This window comes from Lasioglossum baleicum, chromosome 1 (assembly GCF_051020765.1).
Source record: "Lasioglossum baleicum chromosome 1, iyLasBale1, whole genome shotgun sequence".
In the NCBI taxonomy this organism is placed as follows: domain Eukaryota; kingdom Metazoa; phylum Arthropoda; class Insecta; order Hymenoptera; family Halictidae; genus Lasioglossum; species Lasioglossum baleicum.
The window spans coordinates 13,802,172-13,828,358 of NC_134929.1; the positions used below are offsets into that span (position 1 = coordinate 13,802,172).

The window sequence follows — 26,187 nt, forward strand, 5'->3', positions numbered from 1 at the left end:
AATTCCCGGAAGGTAAACTCCTCGCTTTGGAGGTCCGCGACGGTTTCTCAAGTCGCTTGATTCTCAGCTAGAGGGGTGCGAGAAGTAGAAAATCTCGGGGTCCCGATGGTCGAGGCGGTAACGCATCGGGTCGGGTTCTCGAAAATTTCGGGAGATACTCGAATATATCGGAATTTCCGAGAACCCCGAAACTTCTTGGCAATCTCGATAAATTCGAGAGTTCCGAAATTTTCGAGAACCCGTCCCAATTCCGAATAAAATTCTCGATCCGTCCGCACACCTCTACTCTCAACTCAACATAGTGTCCACTCGCGAGAAATACTATGGAGAGCAACTCGTAAGTGTTTATCACGCAGATTCTCCTTAGTTCGTTTGATATTTTCATAGCCGTCGTCTGTCCCTCGGATCATTAAAATTCGTCTTCGCCGCACACTGATCGTAAAAAGAGTAAAAATGCCGCATCAGTTTATGTAAATTTATGCCCACAAACTAACATAGCTGAGATAACGAGAATGTTAATGAACCGGCAAGATTCAGCCTTCAGAATAAGACACGTTCAACCCGAAAAGATTTATGACAGACTTAATATTAACTAGTTGCGAGAGTCTCGACTTTTCGACGACCAAAAAGTACATCACAGCTCGCGGAGCGTTAATAATCTTCTAGATTGCTGTTCATTAGATAATAATCAAGTAGATAACAAAGTAACAGGTCTTTCCAACTCCGTTTACTCTGGAGACCGCTCCGAACTTTCCCGCGGAGTGTAATGATTTATTTCGAGCCCGAGGATCACTCGCTGGCGCGGCGTAGCGGTTGGTTTGCTCGCATCTTTGGGGACGCAAATGTATGCGCGAACGGATGCGCTCTCGTTAATTAGTAATAACAGCCGCGTAACATTCCGACAGCGGAAGAAACTCTGTCGTGACATTGACGTCGGTTAATCAGCGCGGTATGAGAAAAACATGTGCATCTTGGAAACTGGAAGAAGGAAAGTAACAGGTGAATGAAACGGAAAAGACGTAACTGATTACTTCATTACACTCACTATCTGCTGCGAACAGAGGTGGAAAATCGGATTGTCTGTTTGCTCCCACGTACAGGGTGTACACAAAGTAATGGTCATCCGTCCCAGGGGTAAATCTACACCACTCGATCGCGGTGGACATTTGTGAAAGAAACTTGCTGGCTAGGTGGACTACAGTGGTAGGCTTTTGTTTATACACTATACATATAACTACACAATCAAATTTTGCAAAAAGTCTAACAGCTTAATATCTGAATAACAATTTGTTTGCGACATATGGTTCCTTTCGAACTTTTTCTCTTCTCGATAAGTAGAAGGTGTTGATGCAAAGACAAACTTTAACAACAATTTTCTTTGGTATTTACAAATATCCACCGATCTAGAAGTGTAGATTCACCCGTAGGACGGATGACCATTACTTTTTACACAGCCTGTAGAATGAAGAGTCTCGAAGGATTTTTCGAATGCGACAGCTTTCACCGGATTTGAATGTTTCCGACTTTTCAGTGTTGTGGCGCTCCGCTTTGATGCCTTTACTTTAATTGGACACCGTTCGCATTAAGAGCTCGTATTAAGGGATCGAGCAAAAGCGGCGTACCGGACATTTTATCGTGGAAACGGGGATTTTTTCGTTCCTTCCGCGTGCACGCGAGCCACCGTACCGCGCCGGCGAGATACATAATATCTTCTCTGTCCATCTCGGGCCGGCCCGTAATGACCTATCCTTCCCGTTCCGTATTCTCTGCGAGCCGTGGCGCGATACCGTCTGCTAGAGCAGTACCTCTAACTGGCACTGCCACTAATTGCCGTCCGTATAATTACCATATCGGGCAGATAAATATAGGGCTCTTACCTTCTGCCTGCGAGACAGTCGGCGGCGTTACGCTCGCCGCGTGCGCTTGAAAGATACAAGACCGGCAGACAGAAGAACGGGGGTGGTCTGTAATTTACGCATTTTTATCCTGGACGGACGGGGTGACGACGCGCGACGTGAACTTCATGATACATACAATATTTCCCCGTCTTGTCTTCTTCATGAATCGATCGTCCTTTGTCTCGGAAAAAGCTCGCGACAAATGCTTCTACCTTGTTGCCACCCCTGCGAAACAGATCGATGAGACGTAGGCCTTTTAACCCTTTCTGTGCTTGTTAAAAGGAAAACGTACTGTCAAAGGAATGGTTAATTTTTAAGTAACACGTACTGCTTCTTATGCTTATCAACACGCTAACCTTACATACTGCACAATATGTTAATATCGTTATCTATATTATAAACAGACTGCAGATTTTTAATGACAGAATTGATTAATAACAGTTTGCCTATATAGAAAGTCTACTTTTTCGAGCAAATGTTATCGTCGATTCAATTTAATTGTCAAATGTATTAATAATTTTACCTGAATGTAGACGACGATCGAAACAACATTTAACTGCGTTCGTATTTCATACGACGTATGGGTATATTCAATTACTGTACAATAAGGATTCGCGTTACCAAGATGGCCGCCATCGAACTGATTATAAAGAGAAACGGTGTAATGCGGGACGCTGATGGCGACAGCGAACAAAATTCTCAATTGGTTTCCCTCCGTTATTATTATTTGCGTGCAAATACGCGAAACAAATATTTCTACACACAGCGTACACATTTTATACCGGGCAGATTCCACGTTTGCGATTTTCAACCCTCTACAAAATAAACCGCGCGAAACGAATGTTCCTTGTAAATCGCAGGGCCGAGTACACAATTGTATCGGATATTTGCGTTGCCGTATCAGTAAATTTTTTTATTTATTGCCATCGTTTACCGGCGCGAGTTTATTTTCCGTTATTAACGTGACAAATGGGTGGAAACGGTGATGTAAACGTCTCGCTTACTTTATTTGCGCAGACAAGACAAATACGTGACAGTGTACAATTAGAAGACGCCGTTTCGATGGGTGTTTTGTTCGCGTTAAATCGATTGGCACCTTTTGTTTACTCTTTGCTTTGGTGTAGGATGAAAGATTGCATGTGGAATAAAACATAAGAATGTGAGATACCTATTTTCAATTTTTGACATTGTCACCCCTGGAAGTATCATAAATAGACTATCCTAGAATTGCTACGGTGTACAGGTCAAGACTTTGAATCATTCAATTTCTACGGCATCTCACATTCGTGCGATCTCTATTTCATCAGCGTGGTAGTCGTCGACTGGGAAGCCCTTCACGGAGAATCCATTATTACAAAAATAACCTTTATCTCTTCCGTGCTCCGACAATGGGTTATATTTCCTGCGCTAGAGGAAGAAAGAAAAGAGATGGAGAACAAGCTTGGCGTAATCCTCTTTGTCACGGAAGACGTCGTCGTTCGCAAATTGCCTGGCTGCGTCGGCTCCCCGTCGGCGAGCGATACACTCGTATCGGCGACGCGACGTTTTCTGGAGCGCATGAGAAACAGAGGCCCATAAAAATATTCGCTATACGCGGACAAAGATGCCGCATAAAAGAAGCGGCAACGCGTGATGCACGCGTGCGCGCGTCCGTGGCCACGGTAACGGCTCCCTAATTTTCTGCGGCCGTAATATTTAATGCGCTCCCTCGCGATCCCTGGCAGCGGCTCGCCAACAGTGTTTCTCTCTCGCTCTCTGCCATACACTCTCATGCTCTCTCAGACTCCATTTTCGGCGATGGGAAGCGGGGACAGGGTGGAAAATTATTGTGGCGCCGCGCCGACATCGAAGCGAGACGTGAAACCGCGCGTCCCGGCGCCGAATCCGCTCCTATTCCGCCCCATTCCGCTCGCAAAACTTTCCTCCGCGCCCAGCCGAAGACTAATCGCGCGGCTCGGCCGCGGTGACGGCTAATTAGCGCTCCCGGAAATGAACCGTGCCGCGAGGAATTAATATATCTCAAGACCACCGCCCCTCCCGCCCTCGTCTCATCCTTCTCGGACGAAGACGTCCCCTGGACCAACGACGATACCGGAAATACTGCGAGTCTTGGTAATTCCCTTTGGTCCGGTGCTTTACGAGCCGAGTAAATCGTGTGCCGGTGATTAGGGAAATGATCGCCACGGCAATTAGACAAAGAACGCCGCAATTCCGGCCCGCGGACCACTTACCACCGCCGCACACCGCGCCCCGCCCCACCCTGACGTACTCCGCTCCGCGTCTTCGGGTTCGCTGAGATACGGTTACGATCTCGGCGAGATTATGGTATCAACGGTCTGGAGTAATCGAGTCGCGAGATAGCCGATTGAGGAGCACTTTGCCAGTCCACGATTCGGGATGTCGGGCTGGCGAGGGCTTCGAACTGGCCAAAAAAGCGAACAAGATGCCTCGGAAAGGTAATTACGCTGCTGTTAATGGTACAGGGGATTCGAGTCGAGAGATAACGGAATAGAGAGCACTTTATTGGTACGAGGATTGGAATGTGTTCGATTAGAAGTAGTATTGCAATTTTCAGTTGGACACGGCTGCAAGTGGATTGTAAAGCAGGATTTTGATATTTTTATAATTCGACAAGTGTTTTGTGTCACTTAGCGTGTGTGGTGTATGTAGTGAGTGAATGAGTGAGAAAGGAAGTTGGCGAGTGAGAGTGAGCGAATGAGTAAACAGAACGAGTGATAGATCGAATGAGGAAAGACGAGAGAATGTGTGAGAGAATGAGACAGAGACTTCGCGAAGCGAATTCGGCGGCAGGTGCGTCGCAGTAGATCGTGAACGACAGTCAAAGTGGGCAGACGTACTCTTGAGTGTATTGCAAATCGTGTGGATTGTTTAAATGGTTGAAGCTGTTCAATAAAAGTTACAACACGTGGATTAATTTCAATTAAATTGGAGATTTAACGTACATAGCGGTAGATGTTAAATTGTTCTTTACAAATTTTTTTGAACAATCCTTAGACCAGTGTCATTTAAAGAATTCTATCCTGTTCTAAAAATTGTCAGAAGCTATCTTGTACACAGAAATTCAACAGTACATACTGGTGAACCGAATAAAATTAGCGAGGGGTCAAAACATACCACAAAATTCAACTAGGCAATCCAAAGACTAGATTACGCTACAATTAACGACCCGGAATAGTGGAGTCACGAGATAGCCGATCTAGGACCACTTTGCCAAGGCAAGGATCAGGATATCAAACTAGTGACGGCTCGAAACGTACCGAGAAATTGAATCAGGAAATCTAAGAATTTGATTACGCTACAATTAACGATCCGGAGTAATCAAATCGTGAAATAGTTGACCGAGGAGCACTTTAGCACTGCAAGAAGCCGAATAGCAATCTTGTGGCGGTCCGAACGTCTGAAAAAATTAACCCGAGTAGTCCGCAGACTAGATTAGGCTACAATTAACGACCCGGAATAATGGAATTGCGAGATAGCCGACTGAGGAGCACTTTACCACCACAAGGATCAGGATGTCCAGCTAGCGATGGCTTTAAACATACCAAAAAATTGAAGTAAGAAGTCTAAATCCTCATACCGATACTCCTAATGGATTTCGAAGCTTTTCTACTGTGAAGCAGACGCTGAACCAAACGCCGAAGTACTTTTCGTGGAACCCCGTAGGTTCCACTGTAATTTATCTCAGACTAGCTGAATCATCCCTCGGAACGTTTCTTTTTACGATTCCCGCTTAGTCCGACGATACCGCGGCCTCTCCCCGGGTCCCGCATCAATTTTCACTTTTTGACAACAGCCATGGTCGACGTTTGCCATATCCGCAGTAACGTCGCTCCAGATAGGGTGCGATTTACGAGCAGGCAACCCTCCGCGCGCAGTAAAGCCGCCGCGCCGACCCCCCGCTCTGTTGTTATAGCGACGTTAAACTAGCCAGACAATGACGTAGCTTTACGATTCCGGCAGTCATTGGTCGGCTGATCGGAACCGAAATATAATGAATCTGAAGTCTCGTTAATAATCCCGGCACGATAAATCCGAGACCGTATCGGGGCTGACCCTATTATCCGCGGCTTTACCTTCTGACCGTATCGGTGCATCTCCTCGTGTCTGATCGCAATTTTCTGCTCCTACATCGAGTCAGATCTGACTTTGACACTTGCAGGAACGGTTATGCAGTTTATTGGTCCTCGTCGCATTCGGGTCATTCCATGCAAATGACCATTGATACACACGAGATCGCCAGACAGTCAAATCTTGGTCAGAGAAGCATGTTAAGAATTCTACATCGTTATTAATTTCATCCTTTTCATTTATAATTATACACCAAGAATCACACGGAAACGATTTCTAAAACCGAATAAACTTTTTGTCAAAGAGGGCTGCGTCAGAATCGGTGGGAGAGTTCATATTCTCCGGGCCACAAACGGTTAAATATTATTCGGTAGCCCCGTGAACATTTTCCATGAAAACAATTCCGCCCCTAACATCGTCGCAAAAAGGCGAAAACGGATGATTTACTTTCAGAATGCAGCAGGACGACGACGCGATGCAAATGTGGATTCGGTCGTCCCCGTCGGCGGCAATTAACCGCGGCGCACAGATTTTCCCGTGTCCTCGCGTTTATTACTCGTCACGGTTAATTAGATCGTTACCAACGGATTCGCCGAGCCGCGCGTTGCGTCGCGCTGTGGCTTGACACGCAAACGACCGTCATTTCGCCGGAGCGGCGTCTGATCTGCATGTCGGCGGTTGGACATCTTTTTTATCGCGCCCCATCATCCCGAGAAGCTCGATTTTTCGGGGCTGGAAGCCGGCCAGCGATTCTCCTTATTGCGATTCGTTCGTTCGCCAACGCGATTTGCATCGGTGAGGGACGGCGAACGGTGTAACTTCCTCGGGAGTACAAGCGCCTCGCGCGCGGTTATTGTTCGTCCGATTGTCACTTAGAACGAAAATAGAGCACCGGTTGCTGTGTCGCTCCGGCCGACGCGCCGCCTCTCGAAGTTGAAACACGACCTGGCACCGCACCCCCTGTGAATTGCATAATAACGCTCCCGGGAGTCCCGACGTGTTTGGCCGATGCTAAATAGTCGCGGAACTTTTCGGCGCTCGCGCGCGCGTTCCGCTTGGTCAGGCCTTTCAAAAAAGGCTTCTCTCGAGCCGGTGTTCGACGGTGTCTGTGGAATGCCCGGCATGCATTAATTGCGTCCCAGGTAATTGTTTCGCTCGTCACACCGTGGACGAGTTCTACGAGGTCGTCGATAGCTTTGCACCTTTTCCTTTGCCCGTCTTGCCTCGCCTCGCGCTCGAGAACCCGCGTTAATTGCCGACCAGTTTCCTCCACGACTTCAACGAACACTCGGTACCACAGGGAAACTGGAAAACTCGGGGAAAATGCGCAGAATTCTTTGGAGTGCGTTTAGCGTTCATTGTTGCCGACGGTGTCACAATTTTCTGTGTGGATCGCGAGTCTATTAGAAAGCTCTCTGGCTCGAACTGGGGATTCTCGTGTAAAACAGGAAGAACGGCTAATATGTTACTATTTTTCTTCTAATAAAATACAGTCGCTGACAATTTAAAGTGGACACCCTTAAAAATCGCATAACTTTTTAGAAATTGGACCAAAGGACTTGAATGTTTTTAAGATGTTAGACCGGCTAGTTCGCTAGAGAATAAGTAAACAAAAATTTAATACGATTGCAATTGGTAGGAATTATACAAAATTTTTAAAAATGATATTTTGTCAACTTTTTTATCTGGGCCTGTAACGATAATTTAAAAAATGCGTTTTATAGATTTCGATAACTTATATGCATACTGAAAATTTCATCGAAATCGGTCTACATTGCAATGAGCTACAAACGTTTAAAGATGATCACGTAAGGGCGAAATGCCCTGGCAAGGGTGAAAGTTCACCAATTGCAATCGTATTAAATTTTTGTTTATAATACTTATTCTCTAGCGAACTAACCGGTCTAACATCTGAAAAAAATTCAAGTCCTTTGGTCCAATTTCTAAAAAGTTATGCGATTTTTAAGGGTGTCCACTTTAAATTGTCAGCGACTGTATGTACCATCTTCGATGAGAGTTGGTTTTTAACACAACTTGAAACGATAACATTTCCAAGAAGTATCTCTTTCCTACCTAAACACAATTCGCACACGTATTTCAGTGAATACAGTGATCCAACTAGAACGCGCAACCTGTAATCGTTTCCTACGTTCTAAACGAGTCTCGTATAACTCACGAAACGTCCGGGCATCGCTAATTGCGTTCGCGGGGGCTAATTGAAACGAAAAGCGTCGGTTCCCTGGGTCCTGATTACGCAAAACGGTCTGGCATCGATCTCGAAGGAGCGTGGTTCACCGATGGAACGAGCCTCGGTGGAACTTTTATTCCCCGTCGGTTCTAATGGCGTTTCCCATAGAAACTCGACTGCGGGATCACCGGGCGGGGGTGTTTTATTGTTCGCATTTCAGGGCGGCGTTTAAGTGCACCGAACGATCTCGTGTTTCGTGGCTTCCGCGCGTGGCTCGTGTTTTCTCTCTCTCTCGTGTGTTTTTCCTGTCTGACCGGTCGTTTCCCTTTTTCTTTGCAGGGATCTGAGACCAGCCAGTTTGGAGAAAGGCCAAGAGGCCCTCAGACTGCGAGTGTACACCATCTACGCTTGGGGTGGTCCGCTCTTGGTCGCCGGGGTGGCTGCTCTTCTGGATCATCTTCCGCCCCAGCCGCAGTACACGTTCCTCCGGCCACGATTCGGCGAGAAACACTGTTGGTTCTATGGTAAGTTTTCCCCCTTTCCCTTTCCCCGTTCGCATGAGATCCTGCGCACCAAAGCCCGCCCGGGAACCTTTGAACTCAGCCCGGAAAAGTTTCCTCGTCAGAAGAGTCGCTAGAGTCTCGAGCAGCTTGACTTTAATCAGAGCGACGCGACATTCACTCTCGACTGAATCGGTCAGCCTGCTTGGAAACCAGCCCGTTGAACATTATCAACCACCCCCCCGTCGAGTACCGGGGATATGGGGCCTGTACTCATTACAAATCAAATTCCGAGCCTCGCTGTTTGCGTTTACACACGCTTTACTCCGAAAACAAAATTTGACTGTGCAAAGAGTAACTGTGGCCGCGCAACGAACCAACCCCTGCTGTTAAGGGTGAACCCTTGGGCTGCAAATGCGGGTCGCTTTGTTCCTGTTAAACCTGCTATTTATTTATTGTTTGGAAACGACAGTTTCCTAGTAGTACCGTGTCTAATTTGTTTATTTATTCGGTTGGCTGGTTTGATGCGTATTTATCAGGTAAAGGTGTATAGAAAATTGAGTACAACGGAGTTACTAAAACATTGTACACTGAGGAATGTATAAAAGCTTTTACATATTCATGATTAGCAGTTAAAAATTTGTCAAAATTAATTTCTAGATGATTGGAATAGTGAACGTAGAAACGTCACCCCCTTTGACATGACGATCTAGTAATTTCTTTTAGGACTCTCGGGTTTTTTCGTAAGGTGGAGTGGGGTATTGGAGTGTATTTTCAGTGTGGTATGTAAAAACTTAACGTTCTTGGTATCAAACTTTTGCCACAGTTATTACTGAGGAATTAGTATTATGTAGGATTCTAATTTTGCTTGAAAGTTATCATTTTGATAGGAAATTGTACGAAGTGTCAAGTGCCCCGAAAATGGGGCAAGTCCGTCTCCGAGAGTTAAAAATACTTTCGAACCTTGTTTTAAGAGTGCTACGGGGCAAGAAAAGAATTATTACCAAGCCTGCTACAAAATGCTTTTTATTGCATTAAATATATTGTTTAGTTTTTTACTTACCCATACAGTACGCACTTACCCCACCATGATAGTACGGACTTGCCCCGTGTAGTAATATTTACGGGGCAAGATCATCTTAGTGTTTTTCTCAATAAATTTAAAAAAATACAATAAAAACGGTTTATTTAATGTAAGCCTACATCAATATTTGTTGTACTTACCTAAAATAACAACACAGAATATATTAATAACTTGTAAACTATTGCACGTTCAGGATAACCTCAAAGTTGTACGTGTACCTCGCACGTGACTGTTTAGCATTGGTTGATTTAAGCGAGGAAAACACCTTTATTCTTGGGCAACATCTATGTAGAATAGTTCATACTAACTTATACTACATTAATAAATACAAGCTAGTCCGTAGACGGATTTACCCCACACCACCTCAATTAAAAACGAAAATTATTTACATTGCAACAAACATGAGAATTTGAATTACAACAGGAGATGAAGTTGAAATTTTGAGGATACTCGGGTTTTATGTAATTATGAACGGAAATAGTTTATACGGAAACGAAGTTCGATCGAGGACTATCAGGAAGGCCGAAGGAAATATTTACCGGTGCGAAATGGATCTCGGGAACGGAAAGAGGTTGCCGGGGTAATTAATTCTCGGTCGTAGTACGAGCGCCGCGAATTAATTCGATCGCGTCACACGCGACTTATCAGTGAATTAATTTCCCGGTGGTTGTCGGGCCGCGGATCTCTGCTGTTCCGTTGTTGGAACGACATTCAGGGGGCCGGACTTGCTGACATTAGTAACGGATCAGTTCCACAGACGGTAATGGAGCCTATTACCGAAAGTAATACACGCTGGCAGGAGTACGGTTAACACGTAATTCCCTGTGATCCGATTATTCCGCTAATTAATAGGACTGGTCAGTCGTGTTCGGGGCGCTGATTAAATCGGTTTCGTTAACCGATCGATCGACGGTCTCCGGGGGGAGGGGAAGCCGCGGATTAATTGGTAATCGAGGCCTGCTATGCTTTCGACAAGAAAATCATTTCGAAGAATCTCGATGTACACCGTAAACACTTAAAAATTGAATTACAAGAAACGGTCCTTCAAGTTATGGGCGTGCAAGAGGTATTAACGATTTTATTAAAAACGGTGTACATAAAGTGAATAAAACCAAACAGTCAGCATTGTAATACATGTGAGACAGATTGACGTCTACGCGCTGCGTAACTATGAGAACGGCCGTAATTCGTAGCAGAGATCACGTCGGAGGGTGCGCACAGACTGAACTTATGCGGTCGGAAGAAAAATTAACCCTAGCAACACGCCGCTAATGGCGAATGCCTCGCTAAGAGGATTACTCGGCTCCCAAAATATCTCGTTATGGCGTGTACAGCCGCGTCTCCAGCCTCCGTCTTCGGGCCCCTGATTTTTGGTAATGTGCACATAGGCGTAATCGGCCGAGATAAGAAACAATGGCACACGCTATCAGCGTCCGCATAGTGGCAGGCGCGGAGAGCAGCGAGTACTTCGCTAAGAGGATTACACCGTTCCCGAAAGATTGTATTTAAGTATGACGCAGGGTGGCCGAATAAGAAGATCGATACCCCCGGAGTACGGTTAATACCTTGAATCCCTAATAATAACCGGCGCGAGCCCTAGCTACCCTTCGCCCTGTGTACGTGTGCATGTATGAGTAGGTTGCACCAGCGCACACCGACCGAGGATAATAAGGAGCCGAACGGTAATGTCGTGTCTTTATTCGTGGCCGAGGCTCCGGCTACGGTTGCGGGCTATTTAACGAGCAACCCCCGTAATCCACATCCAGTGCACTCCGTAATCCGGCTGGCATGCTCTTCCCTCCCCTATACTACTCTCTCCCTTTCTCTGTATCTCTCCGTTTCTGTTGGTACGCGCGTACCCGCGCAAATACTCGTTTCAAACAGTGGCGGCTACCACGTCGCGTATTAATTTCCCGCGGTCGCGATATTTATCGACGACGGGAGGAGAGGGCCGAGGAGCACACCCCCCGCGGCGAATTAATGTTTAGCTTTTATATCCTTTGACAAATATAAACGCCCCCGCACATCCCCACGCAGCCCCGCTCTCTTTCTCCCTCTCTTCCCCCGCGACTGTGTATTTTCGTTTCGGTTTCCGGCCGACCGGTACCACCGGGCTCCGGTTTTCGAATTCTGCCCCGATCCATCCCCGCGAAATCTATCCACCCCCGGGTTTATTGATCGTACGCCGCGATTTTATTGGCTAGCTGGCGCACGTGGCGCGACCCGGACCCGGACGCGGAATCCGCTACGAGTTTCCGCGAGCGCATCCAGAAACGGGGATGGGGAACGCGATCGGTGCGTTTGATTGGAATTCTTACCGTACCCCGACCCGTTTATGGGCATCTGATACGGGGATCTGAATGGTGAAATGACGATTTCCATGGGGATTGATTGCGTTTGTTTACTCTGATGGGAGATGGGAGTACATACGTTGGCAGGGGCAAACCAATAACCAAAGTTGACATGCCAAAACATGCTTGAAAAAGAGATTGCTCTGTAATGAATGCAAATGAAATTCATCAGATAGTATCGTCAGTATTGCCACGTTTTAGGCTACACTGAGAAAAAAAAGTAGTTACATCAATAACACGCGTGTTATTGTAATTTTTCTACTTCGATGAATATCAATGTATTCTTTTCAATAGTATGAAATTTAGAAGCAAATCGTGATGTATTTGAATTGTCTATCATGAAATGATAGAAAATATTATTCGATTCAATACCGTACATTATTATTCGTAATATTTCTTTTTTTTCCTTCAATCAGATACAGTGGGTGTACAAGGTATTCGTACACCTTTTAAAAACTAATAACTTTTTTATATTATAATATAATTGTACCCAACATCCTGATTTTTTATAATCAATTAGAAGCATTGGTTTACGAAGTGATACGCAAAAAAGATTTTCCAAAAATTATAATTTACAACGTTACAGGCAAAAATAAAAAAGGAATTTTTTAAAACTTTTTTATTTTTTTAATGATTATATATCTTAATGAAAATTTAAAATATATGTTTTGTAAATCTATGTTAGTTATGCACATGCTGAAAATATCATCTAAATCGGTTGACGTAGGAAAAAATGACACGCATCGAAAGATGTACGATTTTGTGGATTTGAAGCAGAAATTGATCAAAAGTCGTGTAAAACTACGATTTTCACAATTTTTAATCGCTTGTAGCTCGTGTGTATGATAATCGATTTTGATGAAATTTTCAGCATGTGTGTAACTACTATAGATCTACATACATGTATTTTAAATTTTCTTTAACGGCCCTAATAAAAAAGTTTTAAAAAGTCCCTTCTTTATTTTTGCATGTAACCTTGTAAATTATAATTTCTGAAAAATCTTTTTTGCACATCATTTCGTAAACCAAATGCTTCTAATTGATTCTAAAAAATCAGGTCGTTTGGTACAATTATAAAAAAGCTATTAGTTTTTAAAAGGTGTACGAATACTTCATACACCCACTGTATATTGTTAAAAAAATTTGAGAAATGTATTGATTTATACTGGAATTGATTTGAGGCCATATCTTATTTTTTTGAAAACATTGATGGTCAAGCTATTCGCTTATATGATTGGCGGAAATGAGTTTTGCTATTGAAATTCGATAGTATTAAATATTGAAATAAGTTCATATGATATTGGCACTATTCAATAGTACATCTTATTGAATCAACATATATTTTTTTTGTTTCGACAGGATTTTTTTCTCAGTGTATGTATCCATCTTCAACGGTGACATTTTGAACACTTATTGTACTAGCAGTGAGTACGTAGATAACATATTACGCGTAAATCGTCGAATAACACGTGGGAAACGAACAGCTACAATTTCACCATCCCCTAAATACGGAAATAGATTTATTAAAATCGTTCTCGGTCTCTAATTACGATCTTTTTAAAGTAACGAGTCTCATATTAGGCTGCTTCACCCTGCGTCCTATGTCTATGGGGTACGTCGCACCCTGTTTGGAAATTCTACGGGTGCGCAGCAGCGTTCTACGCGTGCAACCCCTAAGCGTTCGCTTACTGGCCGTATTACCTGTGCATTTTGTCGGGGCACGATTTCCAAGAGGGGGTTGACGATGTTCAGGGAGGGTTCCGTGCGTAGGGGTTGGGACTGGCTGGCGCCAGGATTATCTGCCGACCCCATCGTCTCGGGCTGCGTTGTTACGGGGTGTGCCCGCGTGACATAGTGGGGGGATGTGAAGTGTCGAGGGTGCCGGAAAGGGAGCGAATCGACAGAATCGGTAGGTAGGATGGCCTGCGGAACGAGCGAACCTGTCGGTGGAGCGCAGAAATTACGTCTGAGAGTGTAAAATTTAGTAGGGTGCGTCCGCGTGTTTACGTAACTTTGAATCTCCCGGTAATTATTGCTACGTGTTTTGATCCCCGGTAGCTAGCAACAAGGGGCGCGAAAGGGTGAAGGGGGTCGAGGAGCCAAAAAGAAGACGAAAAGGAGGGCGGCAGGAATGGAAGCGTGAAGGAGGACGAGAGCGAAAGGGGTGGGAAAAACGCAGGCTAACGTCCGTTGCAGAGTCCCGTCTATCTGTCCGTTCGTCCGTTCGTCCCTCCCTCTGAACCCCTCGTCTGGTCTCCAGGTACAAAAGCATTGTGTCAGGACGTAACAACTCGCGATAGTGCGACGCGCAGCTTCCCATGGGGCACCATTATCCTGATTTAGCGCCACGGCTCCGACTCTATTTCGTACGCGTTTCCCGGCTACGCTTCCTCCCTTTGTCCGGCTTAGCTTTATTTGCGCGAAAAAAGGGGAGGGAACGCGAATGCGGCGACCCAGGCTGAACGGATTGACACGTTCGAGTGCCTTGCACACCTAACCCGCGGCACTCGTTACGATCTCTCCAATGCGATTACGTGATGCCCGGCACCGTCGCGTCGGACACCATGAGACACCCACATGCGCGACAGAGGTCGTATACTTCGTCTTTGAATGCGCCACACGCATCTTCCATCGGACCCTTAACAAGGAACGACGGTCCACTGACTTTTGCACTTTGCGACCTGTGCCTTTGTCATCGTGGTTCGTAAAAGCTACGGAAAAAGGGAGTACAACCCTGTGAATGTCGGTCTGCATCGTGAGGACACACGGATGGGTCTGCAAAGACTATTTCAGCATGACCGATGGCCGTTAAAAGAAGCATTATTTAGCTCTGATAGTCTCCAAAATATTTAACTATCGTCAAACGTCGTCCCTGAATGGCTAAGGGCTATATGTATAACAATATACATCAGTCGCTTTTAATGTTTGGCAGTTCTGGTGTTAAGGTCTGAAGATACACCTTCAGGATAGTCTGCTGTTACTGCCAGAGAATTTCGCAAAAGCCATAGAGGGGGCAGAAAAATTTGGCTAGTCGAATGCAAACGAGGATGGGCGAGTGTAAGGGGTTTGTCGAGGAAGGGATGCTTCCCACCCTCCGGGGAGCGAAACGGCCTCGAAGAGGGTGAATAAACGGGGACGTAAGAAAACTCATTTACCAGCACATCGAAACGATCCGTGCTCGATGCCGGCATACTGGTATTCAGGCCTCTCTCTCACCCCCTTCCCCCCATCGCCGTCGTGCACCGGCATTCTGGCGTTCCGGTGTTCCGCCGCGCCCCATAACAACGTGGGCCGAAACGATGGGGTAGAGAGATAAATCTGGTGCCAGCCAGTCCCAACCCCGCAACGCGCTCGAAACCAGCGTAACTCTGGTTCCCCTCGCCTAAGCCCGCTAACTACCGTGCGGCCCACTAAACTGTACACGTAAATGCACACTGGCACGCGTCTGCGGGGGTCTCCTGGTCTAGAATTATAAACAAAATGATCTTTTTTGCATTTTCCTGAGGCACGCGTCTTTAAGAATATGTCTGCAAAGGAATTGGTTAAACTCGCAAGAATAACGAAGTTACAGATATGCCCCTCTTCAAATAACCATAGTTTTAAGTATTTTGACTATAAAAAACTGAAGGTGACCTTGATAACTCTTAAAGCTCTCCTTGAACCATGTTATTTTAGCTAAAAAAAATTTCCGATCGAACCGCTAACAGCAGAACAAGTTAATTTGATCACGCTTCATGGTCCACCCTGTATTGTAGTCGAAATAATAGGCGATATTGTATGCAAAACGGTCGTTCGATTTCTTTGCAAAAATTTCGAAACGGGGACTACAAATTTCCAAACACTAGAAAGCTTCCCATTCGACGTTCCTTTGTGCGGATACGTGTTATTAGCGCAGCTGCACGCGTCGCCTGGCAAAAACCAGTCGCGGGATTTCAGGGCTGTGTTGCAGCGCAATTTTCTGGCAGGAAATCGGCCTCGTCAGACGGTTTCCTCTTCCGCGAGCGAGGGAACCGAGCCCGGATCGTGCGCGACGATTCCACGGGAAATTGCGGCTACATGCTGCGGACCCTGAAGAAACAGGGGAAGAACCTACGCGGCGCTGGTTAACGGAGATTACCGGCCTCGTTCCGTTGTTCCAGGATAGGAAGTTTTTTCTGTGGGATTGGGGAGATGCGATCCGACCAGTGATAACGCTGTTAGGGCGATTAGACGGGATGGGAGATCCTGGAGGCGGATCCTAGGACCATGGAGTCCTGATCCTTGCGGTTTTGATAGGGGATATTGAATGTCTCTGTGGTAGACTGCAGATCATTCCTTGGAATTTGGTTGACAGCTTACCAACCACTAGATCCTTCGTTGACTATTCATTGACGTCGATTTCAAGCTATAAAATATTTCTGTCAAATATAGTATACTTCTGGATTGCCTTCCCCTAAAATCATTAATCGTTCACCAAACCTTCGGTACACGGTTGAAAAATGAAGGGTTTCCAGAACTTCTTCCGTTGACTCGTCATACGAAGGTTTCACAAATACCAGTCACCCGATTCTTTGTGATAGCGTTTAACCTTATTCTCCTAGTATAAGAAGAAGGGATCTCCTGAGAGATTACCAGAAGAAACTCAAGGGTATAGACGGGAAAAGAATCCTCTAAATGTCGAGGAAGAATCCTGAAGAACTGCAAACCTAATCCAAGGGATGAGTCCTCTGCCAAGCCTAACATGAAGCGCTCTTTGCGCCTTAAAGGGCGACTGCCATTGTAATAATTCACAGTATCGTTCATGTGATAATAATAATTTGGTTAAATCATTTTTTAATAAAAATTGAAAAATCGGTGTCGATATACAAATATTTTTAAATTAAGGATTCTCTGAATTCTGCGTCAGGCCATGCTTCCCCGCCCATTGTTCGATTTATGTGTATATGTATATGAATAATGGCAGAGAAAACTCTCGCTGAGGGAATGATTGAACGTATCCATTTGCGAGTTTCAACTTACTGTTCGCTCTCCGCTGGCACTCTCAATACACTGTGTACACTGACGAATTTAACTCTCGAAAGTAACTCGCGATAGTTTTACTCTCAGATGGACACGTACCCTTAACAATTTGTTCACTCACTGAACAATGAGTCACAAAAGGAAGAAGAGGAAAGGATCAGTGTTTCGTCCCACAAGAATTTCTTTGTCCGATCGGCCGGGACGATCCCTGCCGTGTCCGAATTAGCCGAATTCATCTGGATTCTGAATAATTGAATTTTCCGGCCACTTTGGAACCTAGACGGCGTGGCAAGGAATCGCGATGAAAAAGGGAGAGCAAGAGAGAGAGAAGAGGAAAAAAGGATCCGAGGACACGTTTCGTCGGGAGCGGCAGTTGGCCAGCAGGAACGGAATATTCAACTAACGTTCGCATACATTAGAATGGTAAATCTCCGGACTATCCTCCGTATCTATGCAATCTCATGCCCGTGGAAGTTCGGCAGAGCCGGGTGAACACCGGAGACCCGAAACGATAGGATTAGAGAGATAACCTGTCCGATTCCGACCGTGCGAAACGCTACCCTCGAACACCCCCTAGCTCTCCAGTATCACCCACCCCCCCGTTCTCGACGGGGGTTGTTCATACTAGACGCGTCGTTGTCGTCGATATTTATTATCGCTTTGCTCGTGCCGCAAACTCTTATTGAAAGGCACGCTCCCCGCGGTGTTTCGCGCCCGGGACCAAACTATCCGGGAACTCGTTTCGAGCGGGCGCCGCGCGTCGCGGTGGTTTAATTGGCTGCGGATTCAGGGAAGCGTTTGTCATTCGAGGATGTAGAATCACCTGAGCTCCCCGGAGGCACCCGCTAGAATCGGTATCGACGGGGGAATTCAATTTCCGCGTTCGGTTTACAACTTCGCAGGATTTCCACCTGGAATCGGGACACGGGACACGGACGGCTTGAAATTAACCCTCTCTCAACCTTTCGACCCCCATCTAAATACAATTGATATTTTGTTCCGTGTAGAAGAGACGTTATACGACGAGGTGTTATACCAAATCTGTGGAGCACCTTCTACATGCTTTACAAAATTTCATTTTCATATGATCCACTTTTACATGTTCGTCCTTTAAGTTTAACCCTTTGAGGACAAAAGTGAACATATTGACGACAACAAGAGTATATATTGAATATTGTCTACCAGAAGCTGTAAATATATTATTTGAAAAAATCAGTGAATGTTGTTCATTCTTCCTATTATTTAATTTTTCGACACATATGATTTAAAGAAGATTTGTTCAAGCAGTGGATGGAATTATCAAGGTTTATAAACGAAACGTGTCGTAATAGTATAATATCGACTTTAAATTGATAAAATGTATCGACCTACCCGAGCTTTCTATATACATGTTTTTTAATTAAATGGATAAGCCGATATCAAAGCTCAACCTTCGACTTCCGAGGGAAGGATGCTCTCTCGACCTCGTGGCTCGCATTCACCGGGCCAGAGTAAATCCGATAATTCAGGCCACTCGATTCCTCCGTCGTTTATTTGTTTCATTTTTTTTTTTGCTGTGTGGCTTGCATGTGCATCGTTGCCGGGGATTTCGCGGCGTTTAAACGCGACGCGTCGGATCGCTCGATTATTAACGCGCTCGCAACGAACGGGTCGAATGTGGGCCGTTATCAATTTCACCGATGGGATTTCCGACCGGACCTCTTCCACGGACGCGGAATTCAAAGGACTTTTTTTTATCCCCAGTCGTCGATTCAGTCATTATTCGCGTCGTTATCACGAGCGAAACGAACCAAAACGATCCGTTTAATCATCCTCGAGACCGGTCGCGCCTATTAATTACATCGCGCGGGCCCGTTTCAACTGTTTGCGTCCGAATGGCACCTCCACGAATCGAATACACTCGAGCTTACATACATGGAATTCGAACGGTGCCTCGCTGAGGTCATTTCTACATGTGCCATACGTTAATCAATTCGCGCGTGTTTCATGAATTCCTAAGAATTTCGATCAATGGGAGCACCGTAAATACTCGATTGTCGGTTTGATGTTGTACATATTTATGTACGAATTTCGGTACTATTCAATGTGTCCATACACTTCACCATTGAAAATTTTATTTTCGGCTTGGGCGGAACTTCAAGGAGCACGTGATGTGTTCCGATCCCGGCGAGAATCAGACATAATAAGCTACATATTTATACTATACCTATACAATCTGTGATAAATTACGTTTCTTTGCAAATTATTATTCTACGTAATATAAAGGAACTAATATGTCTTCTAAAATACGTCATTAATTAATTTTTCCAAAGAATATTAACACATTATATACCGGCAATTATTCATTTTTGAAAGTCCGTGGCTCATGGCTAAGGATTTTTTAATATGTCCCTCAACAGTAACAACTACCTCAAACGTGAACCAACGAAACTCACCCTTAATAACGTAATCTAATAATTTTGTTTGGGATTATTGTGTAAAAGAAGATTTTCAAGCTTCCTTTTGGTACAACACAATTTTTTAAAAGCCTATTAATAGGTTTCCGGTAGATAAAGTGTTAATAATGCAAATAAATATTCTTTTTCACGATGGAAGTTAGTTACACAACATCATTCCCTACACTTCTCACGTCTCGGCAGCAATTCTCCGTCCGCACTTTTCGCCTCGGCTAAAACATATTCAAACAACACGAGTAGCCGGGTCCACACAGACCCACCACGGCCCTCCGCTATCTAATTAGAGCGAATCCCGGCCACGGGACCGTGAAATCGCGGAAACAAGTTCGTGGAACGTAATCGTTTGTGGAAGGGCGTGTTGCGGGGGGGGCGATTAGGACACGCGAGTCGGCAACGAAAACGCGGAGAGAGGGAATTAGCGAATGCTAAAGAGCCTGGTGGAAGTGTCCCGGGTCGGAACGGTTGTTCGGAATCCCCCCGGCGATCCTGCTTTATTTATCGCGGCACTCTCGTTTTATTGGCCGCGTTCGCAATGAATCGGAATCGCGCGCCGGGGCTGGGAGAGAGGAATTCTCTTATTGTCGTTGTCCCGAGGTTGGAACCTCGTAAACTGGGCTTGCCGGGGGTTGGCGAGGGTGTGGCTGGATCGTTGTTTTACCGTCGAGTTTCCTGTGTACCGCGAAACACGCTGCAACAACAACAACAACAACAGTATCAAATGGAGGAGAACAGTTTTCAAGATAGAATTAGTCCGGCAAGGATTTCGATCGTGATTCGGTCGAGGTTCGACGGGGGGTAGTATCCGCGGTGGCCATCCCGAAATTCGTTTTCGTTCAGCCCCCGTCCCTCTGTCCCCCGGAAAATTCGTTTAACGGCCGATTTCGGGGGCAGCGGGGCGCGACGCGGCACGACGGCTGAAATTTGTTGGCAACGGGTTTCGCGGGCTCGTTGCCCGATACGCTGATACAAGCTCGCACAATCACTTTCGATTATCTGAAAAACCGTCGGTGATTAAAATGACGCCGGCGATAAATCTGCCGCCACCGTGGAAAAAGCGGTCCCGCCGGAGGAGGAGGGGTTCGTTGGGTTTTGCGGGGTTTTCGGGGGGGTTTCGCGGGGGCGGACGGAGAGAAATGCGAATCGAGGCGGAATCGCTCGCCGCTTCTCCATTCTCTCTCTTTCCCTCGCTCCGGGCCGCCCGGTCGGCCGGCTAATTATATTTGACAGCGATTTGTGCGCGCGAATTTAACGCGTTTTTCAAATTCCACGGCCTCCCTCCCTCCCTCCCTCCACGTTGATTTACGCGCCGGCGCTCGCAGCTTCCAGCCGCGAACATTGTAATTGATAAAGCGAGGAAAGCTTGTTGTTCCGCGCGGATCACCGCTCGTAAATCCTTCGACGGCGCTCGATGATCCGGAAAAACATCGACAATTACAACGACGTCGAACAATCCGTCAATGTCGCCTTCGTCGAGCCGCGACGGCGACATTAACGCGCCACGTTCTCGCGACGAATCTATCCGGTTCGCGAAAACTGGTCTTGCTGCGAGCCCGCGCGCCCGATGACGATAACAGCGGCCAGTTTTGTTGCACTTTAAATAATCCCGCGCGCCACAGAATTCCCGCGATCCCACGCGAATAAACTAATTCGTACTTCACAGACAGAAAGTTTCGCCTGTTTGTCCAATTATCAGTCCGACCGCGCTGCCTCGATACTCCCGAGCTTGAAATGCGAGAGTGAATGGACTCGGGATAGCTGCCGTGAATACCGTTATGGTCGTTTCGTCCTTCGTACCGTGATTAGTTGTCCTCCAAATTCCCTAGTTACGATCCCGGGAAAAAACGCGTTGCAAGCGTTCACTAGGAAATACATAATTTCCGGTCAAATTTTGTGCTGGCAAATCAGGAACGATTTGATTAATTAAAAAATGTTACCCTTACGGATCGTGCAATAATTTTAATCGTTCCGATTGAATGTCCGAAAATATAAGAACAGTTGAGTTTGGAAGGTAAACGACTCCTTCGATTTCAAACTAAAAATAGCAGCTACTGCCATTAAAAAAAATGTATAACAAAACCTATATTCATCCATCATTGGTATTTAGAATACAATGACAGAAGTTCACGTATGACTAGGTCCCGCGGTGTCAACAGTTTCAACGAACGCAATAACTCTAAATTGTCGAAGATCGCAGCACAAATTTTATTTTACCCATTCCGCTACAAATTACCATAACCCATAAATCTGTAGATCAGCCCCCAGATTCGCTCGAAATTCGCGTAATCGATCGTCGAACGAAGCTTCGCCGGTCGCCGCGCTGGAGAGCGATCGCGCGCGCGCGCGCGCTTGTAAATCGTGTTTGCGTGCACAGGTTGACCCCATAGGGGTGCGTACAAAGGGTCGGGTCGTATGATTGACAAGCGGAGGTACGTGTATTTGAACGGTAATTTTATGTTTCACGCGGTAATCCTTGAAAACATATAGTTTCATAGAATTCGTCGTAAAAAGGTACAGTTAATTCTGTGGACCCGTTTAAGGGTTGCAGCATCAAGATTCAGAGAGCGCAAGAACGGGCAGTGCGACGGATACTCTATCTGCTCCCATCCCTATCTTCGCCAACTCGGGCAAGTTGTCCTCGCAAAAACGTGTATATCTCTGCTCACGCTCGAGCGGGCAAATCTATCCGAAGGGGCCGGCTTGTTCTCAAGGGGTGGTGGTCGCGACGGAGGTTCGAAGTCCGATTAGAAACGGTGATTACCAGGTACACACGGGAACTCGAAGACCGGAGAGAGACTCTCGCGGAGAAAAACATCCATGACCTTTTTGCAAACAAAATCTATTTAGAGTTGGATGATAAGAGACATCACACCCGTCGCGCTGCGCCGCGCCGGGTCGCCCAGGGAAACTCGGCTGATCTTGATAGAAAAAGTTTCACGGAGGCGCCAGGACCTCCCCGGAAGGATGAGAGGTCCTGCGGCCGAGGAAAAAGTTGGTAAATTTTGGTCCCAGCCCGCCTGGACAACCGCGGAATTTTGAGTTGGCTGATGAACGGCCGGATAAAAACCGGAGCAACCAGCGGCAGAGTAATTTTAATCAGAGGCCGACATTTTCGCGCTGATTCGGTAAAGCAAACAGCAGTGCTAAATATATTTCAACAGGCTGAAATTGATAGGTGTCGACTCGGTTTGATTCGATGCGAATTTAGAGGATCGTCTGAGTGATCGTCGACGCAATAACCTCTCGTCGAGCCTCCGGCTAGAGTGGCTGAAGGAGTCGAATCACAAAGGAGCTCCCGCGCTGAAACAATAGAGTCGTCGAGCGAGGAAAAATTCGATCGTAATCGATCGAATCGTTGAAGCGCGAGAGCGCCGCCGGAAGTGGTTAATTAAATCAGGAATGCGATCTCGACGGTACGTGTTTCGCGAATAATCGTGGATCTGAGAGCACGAGATCCGACGAAGCTCGGGAACTCGACATACGCGAGTGTATTTCGAAGCTGTGTTTTATGTTGGCGCATAGTTCGTCGGCTGGAACAATTTTGGAATTTGTTTTATAGAATGCAAGACTGACGAATGCACGGGAAATCGTGGCCCAAGGCATTTAAACATTGAAATAATTCATTTAATGCTCGTAAAACTGTTTACCTCGTCGAAAAATATGTTAGATACAACCTGTAAATCTGAGACAGTGTTTTATCTTGAACTTGCGGAACTTACTAACACTGGGAGAGGGATGCCGTGAAAGAAATTTTGACAAAAATTTTTGATGAGAGTAAAGAAGAGTCCACCCTGGTGGACATTGCAGAGGAGGGGAAAGAAGGTCTGGATCGGGATCCGCGCGGCATAAGAAACAGAGGAGAGTAATGAACGAGTTACGAATCTCGGCAGTACAGGGAGCAAACTGGCGTCTATATTTGCTGGGTTTGGCGGGTCGCCAACAATAGCTGTTCCGGCCAGGTTATATCTCACTCCATGGCAACCCATAACAAACATAAGTGAATTATGTCGACGCGTGCCGTTCGATACTTTACGGAGCCGATTAATCGGCTTGTCGGGAACGCTCCGCGAGATCAATTGCGTACGTCGGCCGTCATCCTTTCACCCTCTCTCTTCCGTTCCCTCTCTAACGACGCCAATTTATTCCGCATTATCCGTTTAGCCAATTTTTCAGCCGACCGTGCGCCTGCGCGCGCGCGCGATCACTTTTTGTTCGCGAATGGGGAGCACCGGGGATCGATCGATCGAAAAGATTAACTGATCGGAGCGGAAACGGAAGCGCCCGCGGCTCGAAACCGCTCGGATCCGTTCGAATCCGCTCGAATCCTGGACGCCGTCGGGTTAACAGCCTATTAACTTTATCACGAACACCATCGCAACAATATTAACTACCCGAAGTCGCGGCCTTATTACCGGCAGTAACAGTTCTGTCGCTGGTACTAACAGAGTTAATAACAAAGTCGTTATCAGCCGAGGAATACCGTATCAATACGCTGCTCTAGCGGCCAAGATCGGCGCAGATTATGCCCCGGGAGTTATTCGCTACACTATGGACTTTGTGCAATTTACGGCGTAAGACATTTAGTACGGTGGGATGATCAATATACAGCTGTGACAATTTTAATTTCCTTCGACCACGATGGGTATAATCAAAATGGGTTCATCAAATACAAAACTGAGAAAATGTTTGAAACATTTCAAACTACCGTTGTGTTACTTCCATTCCTTTAAGATTATTAAGAAAAGAAATGAATGTCCATGCAGCACCTGTATTTTGAGATTAGTACAGACAATTTTTATTTTTCCTGCTTAGTCCTCCCAAGACAGAGATGCAAACGCTCTTTGTTATTGATTATCACTACTGTTGCCAGAAATGTTTTATCCAAATATAGAAGAAGTAGTGAAAACTGCAATTATGTATATATGAGATGTAAAAGAGGTGTTCAAGTAAAAGAGGTACACAGCACATTTCAAACTTTTTTATTCAAACAAAGATTTTTGAAAATTATATGCTATTCAAATATGATATAGGAGATCAAGTTCAAATTTGGAAGACTCATATCAAATATAGAAGATCTGGCAACCCTAATTATCGTCGAATCTGCAAGACTGTCCATACAAGAACAATAATTCTTCAAAAAGACAAATTGATTAATCTTTCCAGTCCAGCAACGTTGCTCCATCTGCAATACAAAAATTCTCTGCCAGCATAAACATCCTAATGCCCGGTTATCGGCAATACTACCACGTTATCTCGTATCGATTCCCCATCGCGGACACGTGCTCCGCAGCCATGACGATTTCGAGATCAGGGCGAAGTATATGAGGCTGTTGGTTCGAGTATTCACTCCCCAACCATAAAGCGACAGTATAGCGCGATCAAACCGTTCGCGAAATATCCTCGCGAGCTTCGATCCTAGGTAAAAGTGCGAGGTTCGAGGGAGAATGGAAAAAAAGGAATCGCGCGTGCCGTTGACAGCTAGGATATATCCTCGAGGCTCCCTTTTCGCGATGACGCCGCGCCGGATAGGATTAACGCGACAACTGGGTCAGCTGCAGCCCAGTGTCAGGGTGCGGAGCTGGATTGGAGGAGCGTGCATCGGCATCCATGAAAGTTTTGCGGCGTAAGGATTTTATTTATGAGTTTGTTTGCGGACGAGCGCGCGACCCTCTCGCCGATAAGTGGCCACGAGGCTCTCGACAGCCGCGTGCTTCTGGCAGATTGCACGCGCGTTCGTTTTCGCACACGGGGTTTTTTTCGCAAATGCCGGGGTTGTACCCTCGATAACCGGTCCAGGCGACGCGGTTGTTTAATTACCATAAAACTCGCGCGTGGCTCGCGAATCCGGGCTCGACCGCGGCTAAAATTTTATTACCGCCACCATGACAAACCGGCCAATTACTAACCACCGATACGCTAATAGAGTCGTTTTTCACGAATGCCAACGCAAAAAGAAACACGAGGAACAGAAAAAAAGAGAGCGAAAACCGCCGAACGATTCAGTGTTGAACAAAAACTGCGGGAAAAAAGTTTATTCTTTATTCGATCGAGGTAACACGTGCTCCCCGACCGCAGACCGGTATGCGGCAGTATCTACAGATTCGAAAAACAGGCGGCTATCGCGAGCCGATGGACACCGCGAATGAAATGCTACCGCGTGATGGTCGATATTTCTGAAAAATACTCTAGATGTGTTTCTCAGTTTTTGAATGATTTTGTACGCGCGAAATTTAGCGCGTCAGGAAAATCGTGCTTAGAAGATGGACTTCCGGTTACTTCAATTTTTCCCGTTCTTAGGAAAACTATACAGGAAAAGTTTTACAATTATAAGTAGGAGAAAAATTTTAATTTAGAAAATTGTTCTCCTTTCAGTTTTGTCACACTTTTGAGAAGAGTCTACTACTGTGCGTCGCTTAAGGGTGGAAACTGGGGGTGTGCGAGTACTCGAATTACGTGACGAGTCATTACTCGGTCTGTCGAGCCAAGTCGAGCGTTTGAATTTTCCGAGCTACTTGAAATCGACGAACAGTTTGAAAAAAATGCGAGCTACTTGAAAAAATCAAACGGCTCGAATATTCCAGCCCTCGTGAAACTTCGATCTACTAGAAAATGAATTTTTAGCATGT

The 26,187-nt window shown here is 45.9% G+C and overlaps 1 protein-coding gene across 1 annotated transcript in view; it reads left to right on the top strand.

Moving 5' to 3' along the window:
* Nucleotides 1-26,187, top strand: part of Mthl1 (adhesion G-protein coupled receptor methuselah-like 1) — a 220,804-nt gene that overhangs the window by 172,912 nt on the left and 21,705 nt on the right. The window contains exon 5 of the mRNA XM_076434813.1: nt 8,515-8,699. Coding sequence (XP_076290928.1) covers nt 8,515-8,699 — 185 coding nt within the window. The remainder of the gene's footprint in view (nt 1-8,514; nt 8,700-26,187) is intronic.